This window comes from Alligator mississippiensis, chromosome 1 (assembly GCF_030867095.1).
Source record: "Alligator mississippiensis isolate rAllMis1 chromosome 1, rAllMis1, whole genome shotgun sequence".
NCBI lineage: Eukaryota > Metazoa > Chordata > Crocodylia > Alligatoridae > Alligator > Alligator mississippiensis.
The window spans coordinates 418,293,041-418,305,265 of NC_081824.1; the positions used below are offsets into that span (position 1 = coordinate 418,293,041).

Consider the following 12,225-nt stretch of genomic DNA (forward strand, 5'->3'; position numbering starts at 1 on the left):
TTGTTAGAGCTTGTGATCAAATGGATGTCCATATCACACAAGCCATGTAAGGAACCAATGACTGTTGGACAGATCATTACCTTATCAGGTCCACTATGAACATCCGGCCTGCTCCAAGACACCAGAAACAGCCAAAGGCACTGCAAAGGACATTCAAGATCAAAGCTCTTCAAGATCCAAAGGTCTGCAAGGACCTCCAACAGTGTCTTTATGAAAAGCTCTCTGCTCTGCCCACAATTGAAGGCAACACTGAGGAACTCTGGAAGGCACTTAAAACTGCTGTCCATATGGCCTGTGCTGAATCCATTGGCTATACCACCCATTGACACCAAGACTGGTTCACTGTGAGAGATGCTGAGATCCAAGACTTCCTAAACTGGAAGAGAAGGGCTCATTCTGCTTGATAAGATGACACCTTATTTCAGCAGCAGCAGGAGACATATCAGCTCCTCAGGGTCAAAGCTCAAAGGAGGATCCAGGAAATCAAAAATCAGTGGTGGCAAGATAAAGCCACGAAGATTCAGTTCTATGCTAACAAACATGATATACATAGTTTTTCCAAGCAATGAAAGCCATCTACAGTCCAACTTCCCACAATTCTACTTTCGTGTAAACACTGGATGGCTGAATGAATCTATCTAAGCTAGATGGAAAGAGCACTCTAAGGCACTCCTGAACTGTGAGTCAACCATGATGGATGCCACCACTGAATCTGTCCCCTAGCACTCTGAAAGGGGATCCCTTGCCAACCCTCCTATACTAGAATAAATCTGGCATGCCATCCATGAAAGCAAGAACAACAAGGCTACTGGGCAGTATGGAATACCTGCTAAAATCTTCAAGGCTGGTGAAGAGGAACTGGTACTGAGATTTTCACAAATTTATTCTTTGAATTTGGAACAATGAGGATATCCCTGGGGACCTGAGGAATGTTAACATCAAGACTATCTTCACGAAAGGAGCTAAGTCTGTGTGTAGTAACTACTGAGGTATCACCCTCCTTTCCACAGCAGGGAAAACCCTTGTCCACATCCTTCTGAACCATCTTTCACCTCTAGCTGAGTCCTGCCAGAATCTCAGTGTGATTTCAGACCATCTCGTGGGGCAACTGACATGATCTTTGTTACTGACCAGCTCCAAGAAAAGTGTCATGAACATCAGGACCTGTATATAGCCTTTGCTGATCTTACTAAGGCCTTTGACTTCATCAGTCATGAAGCCTTGTAGAAAGAACTGGCCAGATCTGGATGCCCTGAAAAACACACCAAGGTCTTGAGGCTTCTCCATGACCAGATGACTGTGACCATTCTTCCTAGTGGATTGGAGACAGATCCATTTGTCATCCAAACTAGGGTCAAACTTATGTCATCGCCCCAATTTTTTCCTCCATTTTTTTGACCACCATCATTAAGGATGATCACCTTTCTGGAATTCATATTGAATACCAAACATGAATCATGGATGATCCACTGTCATCCTCTTGAGGGCCTGGAGAGGTATCACCAATGATGCCCCCAGAAAACCTTCCACATCAAATGGGAAGAACACGTCACAAATGCCAAAATCCTTGCTAAAGTCAATGTTACCAGTGTTGAGTCAGTGATCCTCAAGCACCAACTCTGCTGGACCAGACATTGTGTATGGATGCCTGGATTCTCGACTCCCAAAACAAATGTTCTACTCCCAGCTTAATTACAACTTGAGATTTTGTGGCAGCTAGAGGACATGTTACAAGGACACACTAAAGGCATACATCACAAAAACAGATACCAACATCAAGACCTGGGAGGAGCTGGCTGCTAACTGACTCCAATGGTGCTGCAAACTCAACCAAGCAGCAGCCTGCTTCAAGGTACAGTGTCTTGCCATCAAAACAGAGAGGAGAGAGCAAAGAAAGGAAGGAAGGAAAAGGAGAAAAATCCTTGCCTAAGGCTTACTGTCCCCTGTGGAAAGAACTGCAACTTCTGCAGATGGATCTGTGGTTCACAGATTGGATTCTTAAATCATCTCAAGACCCATCAATGAGCTGTGGTAGAGATCATTCTCAAATTGAGGACTGCCTATGACAGTCCAGGAGCTAGTGTGCACACAGCTAGCGCAGGGCATTTTAGACAGCACTGCTTTGCACCATGTAGACCTACTTATGGCAGTGGTTTCCAAAATTTTGGGGCTAAAGTACAACTGTCATCTCTCAACATTTCTCAAGAACCACCCTCATCATCACAATTTTAATTAAGAAGGGAGTAGCCTGTTGCAGAATAAGGATCACATGTGCCACAGTTCAGGAACCAGTGCCCTATGAAATTATTCTTTGTGGAATAGTATATGTTGCATATAAGGACCAGGAATTTTACTTCGTTTCAGTTTCTTTGGGACAATCCAGTCAGGGATGTGAGGTTTACTCCTACAGCAGAACAGGCTCACTCTCTAACCCTGCAAACGCTCTGAAATCTGTGGTGGAATCCAGATCTTCCTCAAAGGCTTTTAGACAGAGACCCAGCATTATCTGTTCCTCTTTGGTAGTGGGTTTCCTTCAGAAGTAATGCTCCCATGCCATGCACTCTCTGCTGGTTGACAATATGAAGTGGGAAGCAAGCATAAGATAATATAGAGTCAATACCAGCTGACACTAACAATTCCTGTGGTTTTGAGGAGGGATGAATGAAGCTTGTACATGTAGGAGGCAGAGATTTCTCAGCAACTGGAATGAAATTATTTCCTAGCTGATAATTCTATAAGCAGCTTTCCTCATCATTCATCACCAGTGGGCAATACTTCCCAAGTGTGGAATATGGAGATGGCCCAGCGCTGCTGGGGGGAACTCCAGGATTAAGCCCTAATGGCAGGTCAGGGCACAAGAAGAATTCTGCCAAAACTGTAGAAATATTCTGGCAGCTAATTTTGAGCACTAAGAAAAGAGCTTTGCAAATAATTCTCTGCAAACTGTACTGGAGTCAAATGCTGGGCTTCCAGATTGGGCTAAATTTGGAGAGAGTCACTTACAGAGAGGAAATGTATAGACAAGACATTTCTCATTTGGCTGCCCAACTTCTCTCCTGAGACATCACTAAGGGGAGTTAGTGAGTGGTGAATCACAGAAGCAGGAAAGGAAAGCATAAGAAGTGGTTTAATTATTTTTGCAGTAAAATAATACAGCAAGAAATTCATATTCAAGGATGTGTTTGGAAATCAACCTTAAAACCTCCTTCCTGACACTGAGTGACTCTGCAGAGGAATGGGGATATACTTTGGAAACCTTCCTCAAATAAGGCTCATGCCCTTCAATGCCACTAAGCGTGATGCTGAGGGAGTCTTATCTCCATTTTAAATAGTTTCCAATATGCCTAATATGGCAGCTGGTATGAGATTTTAATATCTTGCCTGCAACAACTCTGAGGTCATAATATTTCAAATGGAATAAAGTGAATAAATTTAGTTAGGTCCCCAGGAAGAGGCACCCAGATGAGTTCAGCATTGGGTTTTGCTAGATTATGATACAACCTGGGATGTGAGATTTGCATCCTGCCATTACCACCTTTCTTAACGCCCGTTTTCTTCCAAAACATGCATCTTTTCATTCTTCTCTCTCATTCCTTTTGCTTTTTGTTTAAGATAAAATTAGATAAAAGCTTGTCTTGCCTGGTCAAGACTATTTTATTAGCTATAAGCCTATGACCAAAAAAGCAGATAAAAGCAATGTATTAAATAGCCCATTGCTGTACAAATTTGCCAGGGTTCAAAATGCCCAGTAACCCTATAGATGTTGAATGTGATACTGCAAGTAAGAGTCAACACCAGACACTGGAGCTGCATTTTTTATCTCTGTTGTTTTTTTCTTTTTAGTAGTTGTGTTTGTATCTTCTTTTGTCTTCAAGAAACTTTAACAAGAGCAGTAACAACAGCTACAACCTATATCAACTGTTTTCCTTTTTCTCCTGTAAGTACAGTAAGTACCATCTTTTATGTCATGTAAGCAATGTCAAACAGGGTTTCTTTCTATAAAAAGTCTAGATCAGGAATAAAGGAAAGGAAATAAGGGATTTTGTTAAAATAAATGGTTCAATACTTCACAGTTTCAGTGCTTTATCTGTTTTCTTTTCTTTTTTCTGCATCTTTTATAAAAGGTTGAAACAATTTTAAAAAGTGGTTGTTGTCATGGTCTCTGCACTGTGCATGTGTGATCCAAACTCCTTTAAACTGTTTATTGTTGTACAGTGAAACTGTCATGTTAACATCTTTAATTCTCTAGACTGGGTTATTTAATCTTCTGATAAAAGTGGTACTGGCTCCTGTCAGGCATTTACAACAGACTTGACAGATCACTGGTCTGAACCTGACTGGACATGCCTGTCCTTTTGTTCAGCCATGGCACAGAGAGAACGGCTGAAATTATGTGATTTGGGAATGATGCCTAATTTGTACTGTAACTCATGAGTGGTTCCATGCCTTCAGAAGAAATTGGGCTAATCCAGTGAAAGGCACCAACAATCCCAGCAGCAAAGAAAAAACGACAACAAAAGACCATAATGTAGAAATAGCTGACTAGTGGCAAAATTGTAGTCACTGATTTGACTGCTGGGTGAGAAACAGACTGTTCCTAATTTACCTCCTGTTTGAAAGTACATGCAATCCACAAAGAATCCTCTGTACTAGGTTCAATTTGTGGATTGCATGTACTTTCAAACAGGAGGTAAATTAGGAACAGACTGTTTCTCAGGATACTGGTGGACATGCTGCCTATGAATGAATATAAACGTGAAGCTTGCTACTTGAGCCATGCTGTGACTGCTAACAGCCATTTCACAAGACTGCCTGCAGAGGTTATACTGAAAAGGAGAAAGTTCTCTTGTACAAATGCCCATGTTGTCTTTGTCATGCTGATAGGTTTGTTGCTTGAAAAGAAAAGTAGAGACCTTTGCTGGCGGCTTGTGATTTCCCCCCTTACCTGGGAAATATTTCCTTCTTGAATCTTGAGTAGTGACCTGGCTACATATTCAATCAATTAATGGTATCATAAAAAAAGGAAAAAACAATGAAGTTGTTATACAAAATATCACACATTTAATTGAATGTGTTGCCAGTACTCCCAGCTTTGGGAACACACTCCTGTGTGCTCCTGAGGCTAGGAGCTCAGGTCAGCTGTTCGTAGCTCCCAGCTTGGGGAGCACAATGAGCTCCCTTGGCTAGTAGTCCTGATCAGCTGACAGAGCTCCCAGCTATAGAAGTTCAACTGATGGGGCTCCTAGCTATGCAAGCAAAGACTGCTGGTGCAGGGAGAGCCCAAGATTATGATCTCAGGCTCCCCCTGCACTGGCAACATGGCATAATTGGATCTCCTGCTTGATTCTACAGTTGTACCTCCTCCCATGCACATGTGACATGGCTGGAAGCATGACTGTTGGGATTGTGCATTAGATCCAATCACACTTTCTTTTTAGCAACTGTCAGTGGCCGGGTTACCATGTTTATAGTAACTACCACTGCAGGTTGGTTAGCACTATGTCTTAATGAAGATGGAGGCTCATTGCATTTCATTGACTGATTTTTCTAAGGTTTCCATAAACAGCCCATCAACCATTAATTTGTATGTCCAAGCTATCCATCTGGAATAAGCAACAGGTATTCATAACTATAAGAGCTCCCTTTAACTAATCAGGTAGCAGGTATTTCTTTTGTCACAAGTCATACAGAACATTTGACCACAGTACAAACTTAGACTGCTCCTAAACAATGATCATACATCTAGTACATAATCCAGTTGTCTGCCACATGTGATAATTTGCCTTGTTAATTATAGGACAAATTTTTGATCGAAATGGTTGCAGTCTAGACTGTGTGGTCTGCTCTCATTTTGGGGGCTCTAGTACAAAAATACTTTTGATACAACCTCTTCTTGCTTTCAAGCCTCTGGAAGAACAAAGGACCCTGGGCTGAAAAGCTGCTGCAGGAAAATTGCTGTCCAGAGATTGAAAGCAGGATAAAACAGATATTCATCTGTTTAAAATATTAGTAACCATAATGAAAAATGTAGCCTTGCTAGAGTTTGGATTAATACAACCATTGTGCATGTAAAAAAAATACAGAGGTCCTATTAACAGCATGAACCAAAGTAGGGCCCAATCACTACAGGACTAGGTATACCATACATGGCTTGCACAGAAGTGCTGGGAAATGTATCTTACTAGTTTTAGAGGAGCTTCAAGGCCAATAGATAGAGAGTGAACTGATAAGACCAGTACAGAACACCAAAACAAAGACTGAAGTGACCGGGCCACAGGTGTCCATACCTGCGGGAAGGCTGCACTAACTGGTGAGAAGTAGGATGATACCACCTAAATGTGTTTTAATAATTGGTGAGAACTCAGATGTGTATCCTGTAAACATGAAGTTGTTCTGATTGGTGTGTAAAAGGGGCCTGGGAACACTTAGCACCTTGTATAGGGCTTAAGGGTTATTTTTGTTTGTAACATGCCTGCAAATGATCCAGGTAGCACTACGTGTCAGTGGGTCAGGGATACTGGTATCTAAGCCCATTTATGAACAATAAACCTGGCTGTGCTTTTGTTACTAAGAATCAAAGTCTGTGGTTTCTTTCTTGGAATAACAAGTTCACTAGGGACATGGCATCACAGACAGTATCCTGACAAAGTGGGCACAGAATGTCCAGACTGAGGAAGCTTGACATGACTAGTAATACTTAACCCCAAACAACATTAACAGAGTCAGATAAGATTGATGGAGACCTACAAAAACATTATTATTTTTTTCTTTTACTTCAATGCTTTATGCAAAGCATTCAGATTTATATTATTTTTAGATGTTTATTTCTGGTAAGTTCCCAGGATTTTTGTGACCTATTGGCTGTGTCCACACATGCGTGGATGATTGGTTCCCCAGGGACAACTAGCAGCTGCACACTTTGCTATGTACCTGTGCCATGTGCCCTTTGGCACGCGGCAAGTTATTCTGGGTTGGGTAGGGGAGGTCGAGGCCAGCACTGTGCTGCCCCTAGCAGCCTTACCTGGGGTCCTTGGGGGCCTCTCAGGGCTGCAGCACTGGTAATGCTGCCATGTGGAGCCTAGCTGGCAGGTGTAGCGTGGCTCCGACCAGCCACGCTCCAGTTTTGAGCAGCACACACTGTCCCCATGTGTACTGCTGTGCCTTTTTTTCTGCAGGTTTTTTGACCCCTGGCTATCCAGGGGTCAAACCCCTCCCCCCTGCATTGCTCCCTTGCAGGGTGGAGAACAGAACATGCAGTATATGTGCAGCACCACATACTGCATGGCTGTGCTCGTCTGGATGTGGCCATTAAGTCCTGAAAGCAAGAGGTTCTAAGAAATGTATCTGCAAAGTAACTTTGCTCACTAAGTCTTTTCTCCCTTTATACTTTGCACAACAAACACAAAGGAAACGATCAAGTGGATGTGATACCAATAGGAGCAAAAGCCAAAGAACTTCTTCATACCTTCTGACACAGGGTGGTAGTCTTCTCCTGATGTAGCAGAGCCATCCTTTGTGTGAACTCTCACAATGGAGACCTTTGATGTATCACCCAAACGAAGCACTGGAATTTTTACCACTGCCAGTTCTCCTGCATCTTTTGGTTCACTTACACTAAATTTAGTCTCTCCAAATTTAATAATAGCCTCTGTAATTGTAGAAAAAGGTATTTAATAAGGTGCCCAAAAGCCAAAGTTGATATGGTATGTTTTGTGTCAAAAAAAAAAAAAATGCCTCACTATCTGCGTGATCTCTGATCCTTATTAAGGTTTCATTTTGTTCACCAACAGAAGCACCAAAGAAAGAATCACTTTGTGGTGTGCCAAGAACCAGACGCAGCTCCTCTTCTTCTTCATGGACAGTATCATCCATAAGGACAAGGGTGCAAGGTTTCTCAGTCTCACCTGAAATCATTAAGCACAAAGTAATATTAGGTAGAGCTTAACAGCAGTTTCACAGTAGTATTGTACAGTACACGGCAGTGTCTTTGAGAGGTAGAAAAGTGTTATTTTTGTCAGGTGCAGAGAGAGAAACAGGAAGGTTTCAAGAATAACCTCTAATTTTGGCCCCTCTAATTATGGCAGCTCACAGCCATAATTTTATTTCTCTCACAGCTCTTATTGATTCCAGCTAGAGATATCTCCAGTGTCTTAAGTTGAACAGCCACAAATTAATGTACCTACAGTTACTGGACACACTGAAACTTTTTTCTGCCTATACACATACTCATTGGCATTCCAATTAGATTCTTTGTTCTAATTAGAACATTCCAGTGTTACTGCAGCGTCACATGTATTAAGCCCCCATGCATTTTAAAATGGCCATGGGGCGCTTTAACTAAACCTCATCAAATGAGGTTTAGAAAAGCATCCCACAGCCACTTTAAATACATGTGACAGTGAGGCATTTTAATTAGAGCAGCTGCCAGGGAACTGCTTTAATTAAAATGTCCACCGACCTCCAAGGACATGCGCCTAAGTAATTTGCCCAAGGCTATCTAGGGTATCAGGGAAAAAGGCATGACTAAAATTCTAGTTCCTAATGCTACAATCTGTGTGATCTGATGTGGAAAACAGCACAGGAAACAAATGTAACAGCATCACTTTACTGTGTTTTGGCCCATGTTTAAAATTATGTGCAAGGTGGACAGTGAACTCTGTCAGTATGGATCCTGCCAGAATATGACCACAGAAAGAATGGTGGGATGCAGTCTTAAACAAGAGCACAAATATCTTCCTTTTGTGAGAATCTGGTGGTTGCACTGGTCCCCATTTTTCACAATGTGAGATTTTGATTTTGTCAGGTAAATATTGGCAACACCCAGGGGACCATTCAAACCCGAGGATGGGACCAACAGCTTTCTCAACTATGCAGTTGGTCCAATAAAGGATATCCCAAAATATTTTGGACTCTTGGGAACATCCAGGGTGTTTAGCTGGGTTCATTTTTTGAAATCCTTATTTCCTTCATGAATGATAGATCAGGTAAAAAAAATCCACAAAATGAAGTTAAATCTACCAAAGAGCTTTGTGGAATTCCTTTTTCATCTTATACTAGACATAAATGCAATCCTAATTACTTTGAATAAAGCCTGGATTTACATGACCTTGCAATATGCTCTTCACAATATCTGTTCTGTTCAGTTCTACATCATGAGCACTGCAGAGAATTCAACTGGAATGCCAGCACCTGAGACAGGACTTGAGGTTGGTGGCAAAAATCCTAGAGAACTAAAATATGATCCCAACTGGCACCCTTGTCTCAGACCAAGGCTACTGCAAAAGAATATCCCTAATCACCTGCTAATTTCTGTTCTTTCAAAAGGCTTGTGCATTAGTCCTAACACATTAGACCCTCTGTTTCACTGATGTACATAGGCAATTGCAAAACTGTGTAGGTTATAAACTAAGCAGCATGGAGAGGCCACTCTGAGAAGAAGTAAGAGTGAAATTAATTTCTAAGCAAAGTAGACTAAACAACCCACTCTTTAGAAGAGATATCACAGAAGCAAAACAAAATGCAAAGTTATCCAATTTATATAATTAATTTACCTTAAATGGATCCTAAGAGCTACATACTGTTGGAAAAATCATGTTTACAAAAATACAGAAGGAAAAAGTTTGAGCACACTGAATAAGAAAACAAAAATATATTGCTGGGCCACAATACTTTCTTGTGTTCCTTTAATAAGCTCATCTTTCTATGTGACTGGCAGTACAGGTTGTTTTAGAAAGGGCTGACTGGTAAATGAGAAATTAGCAGAAAGCAGGAAAAGAAAGCTTACAGTCAATAATTAAGTTTGGTCCTTCACCCATTCTGCTGGGAATCACTTGCATTACCAACGGTCTGTCTATGAGGGAGGCAAAGTTCCCGGGGATTTCCTCATGGTGACTGTTCTGCACTGTCACCTGTTGAATTGCTTTGAATCTGCTCCAGGCTGAAGACTATCAAAAAGACTCATCTGCTCAGCATGGACTTTCCAAAGGGATGACTTTTTCTTCCCAACAGATTCTCACACTAATTTAGGATGGAGATAGAATGGCCTGAGGAACATATGTGCACACACACCTGCTTTTTTGTGGAAAGAACTCTATTCTTCAGATTACTCTGGTGTTTTCTTTAAGCAAAACTCATATAACCAAACAAATCAGACAGATTCTGATACAATAAAGGCTTTTAAATAAGAACCAGAGCTTACCAGGGAGGAAGGTGATGGTGGAACTGTCAGTGTTAGGACGCTCTTCAAAGTCCATCATTACCTGGGCTGATCCCTGCCGAGTGTAACATCGCACTGTAGATGTGTAGCGGGTATCCCCACTCCTGTATATCATGGCAGAAATCTCTCCATCATTTTCATTGCCTGTGTATACAGGCTCTTTAAATTGCATCTTAGGCACTAGATAAACAGAGATAAATATAAATATATAGAAAAATGTCACTTGCTATCTCTACAAATTTGTGTTATTGTGTTATGTGACACATTATATAAGGTGTATGATGGACTTCTTAGTAGGTAGCAATTGATCTATATAGTACAGTACATTTTCCATAACAGAAAGGGTGAAATTTTGGCCTTACTGATTTAAGTAGCAAAATTCCTATTGACTTATGGATTGCATCTGAATTCCTTGAATGGACTGTAAGTTATGGTCTTGATTCTGATTGCCATGTGAGATTCTGAAAGTTATGGTCCTGATCCAGATCTCACATGGCAATACATGAGGAATTTTCACTGGAGTATGTATAATTACATTGGTGTAAAAAAAAGTGTAAATGTGCATATGGTCAGACCTTAGGTGAATTTTTCCTATGGTTTGAGGGCAATGAGTGAGAAATATTACACCTGCCTTAAAGTGTGGTAAGGCTGGTAAACACCATGGAATTTCATAATGACCATAAGAGGTCAGGGCTACTGTTTTACATCTTATTCAAAAGATCACAACTTCAGTAAGGTCATGTTTCTCAATGCCATTCCTGGATACTAGGTCTATTGGTCTATTGGGATAAACTTTATCATATAAACAGGTTTTTTTTGAATTAAGTTAATATGTACTTACAATCAGAGACTGAGTCATTGATGAAGACAGTGGCTTTGCTTGGTTCTCCAAGGGTGGCACTCATGGGCATTCTTAGCACAAGCTCAAACTTCTCAACTCCCTCTAGCACTGGCTGTCCAAGGTCATCCAGAATGACCACACGGAAAGTCTGCATGTTAACTCCGGGTGCAAAATCCAAATTACGGCTGATACCTACATAATCTACCCCAGCTACAAACAGAAACAGAATTTGAATCACCTGACTTTCACTGAATCTTATTAAAGATATAGATATAAATAATAGATACATAGCTAGGAGACTGATTTTTAATAACTCATAACAACATAAATATTTATGTCAATAAATGTTTTATTTTTTACTGTTCATAAATTTAAAACTACTTTTTTGTTGTAATGGAAATAAAGTGGCTTGGTGTTAGACAGACCGTTTTTATTTACTGGTAAGAACTATACCAGGCTTGATTCTGGTCTTCTTTTTTATCCTCTTGTTGTTCAAGATTAATGACATATAAGTAAATAGAATCTGTAACTAAGAGAGAATTAGAGCTTGGGACCAAAAACTGTTTTGGAAGAGGCTCCAGGAAAGAGAGGAAGATTCTTTGGGAAAGAAAGCTAATATTATGCCTGTAATTCTAAAGGACAATGCTACAGATTATGTGATTAGTATAAAAGAGGAAAGCAAAGAGGTCAAGGAACTGATTGAAAGGAATTAATGGTGTTCAAAGGAAACATAGCAAGAATGAAAACCCAGTGTAGGGAGGAGCGGAAAGCAAACAGACTTTAGACTTCCCTGGCTAATGGTGATTAAAAGTCCAAGAGGAAATAAGAAGAATCACATTAGGCCCAGATAATGTCAAGTGGGGCCTGGCACACTTCAGTTGCAAAGACGGGCTGATTTGAGTTTGCTTAGGAATAAAAAACCAACTAGAAGAAAGCCCAGGAGACAGGATGCTGAATTACATGAGGACACAAGGACATAAAAAGTATATCTACATCTTAGGTGTAGAGCAATCCTTTATGTGACTTTCTGGGAAGACCATTATATAGCAGAACAGATTACAAATTTTCTATGGTGACACCGAAAGGAATGGGAATTTCAGAGTGCAGCTGCGAGATTCAAGGAGCTTCCAGTTTGTAGGAAATTTTGAAAACATTTGGTTTTGATTTA

General features: G+C 40.7%; 1 protein-coding gene across 1 annotated transcript in view; it reads right to left on the reverse strand.

The window, feature by feature from the left end:
• The window catches only part of FREM2 (FRAS1 related extracellular matrix 2), a 211,593-nt gene that overhangs the window by 39,502 nt on the left and 159,866 nt on the right, over window positions 1-12,225 (reverse strand). The window contains exons 8-11 of the mRNA XM_014604798.3: window positions 11,058-11,267; window positions 10,199-10,396; window positions 7,740-7,904; window positions 7,466-7,648 (exon numbers count right to left, since the gene is read on the reverse strand). Of these exons, the coding sequence (XP_014460284.2) occupies window positions 7,466-7,648; window positions 7,740-7,904; window positions 10,199-10,396; window positions 11,058-11,267 (756 nt within the window). The remainder of the gene's footprint in view (window positions 1-7,465; window positions 7,649-7,739; window positions 7,905-10,198; window positions 10,397-11,057; window positions 11,268-12,225) is intronic.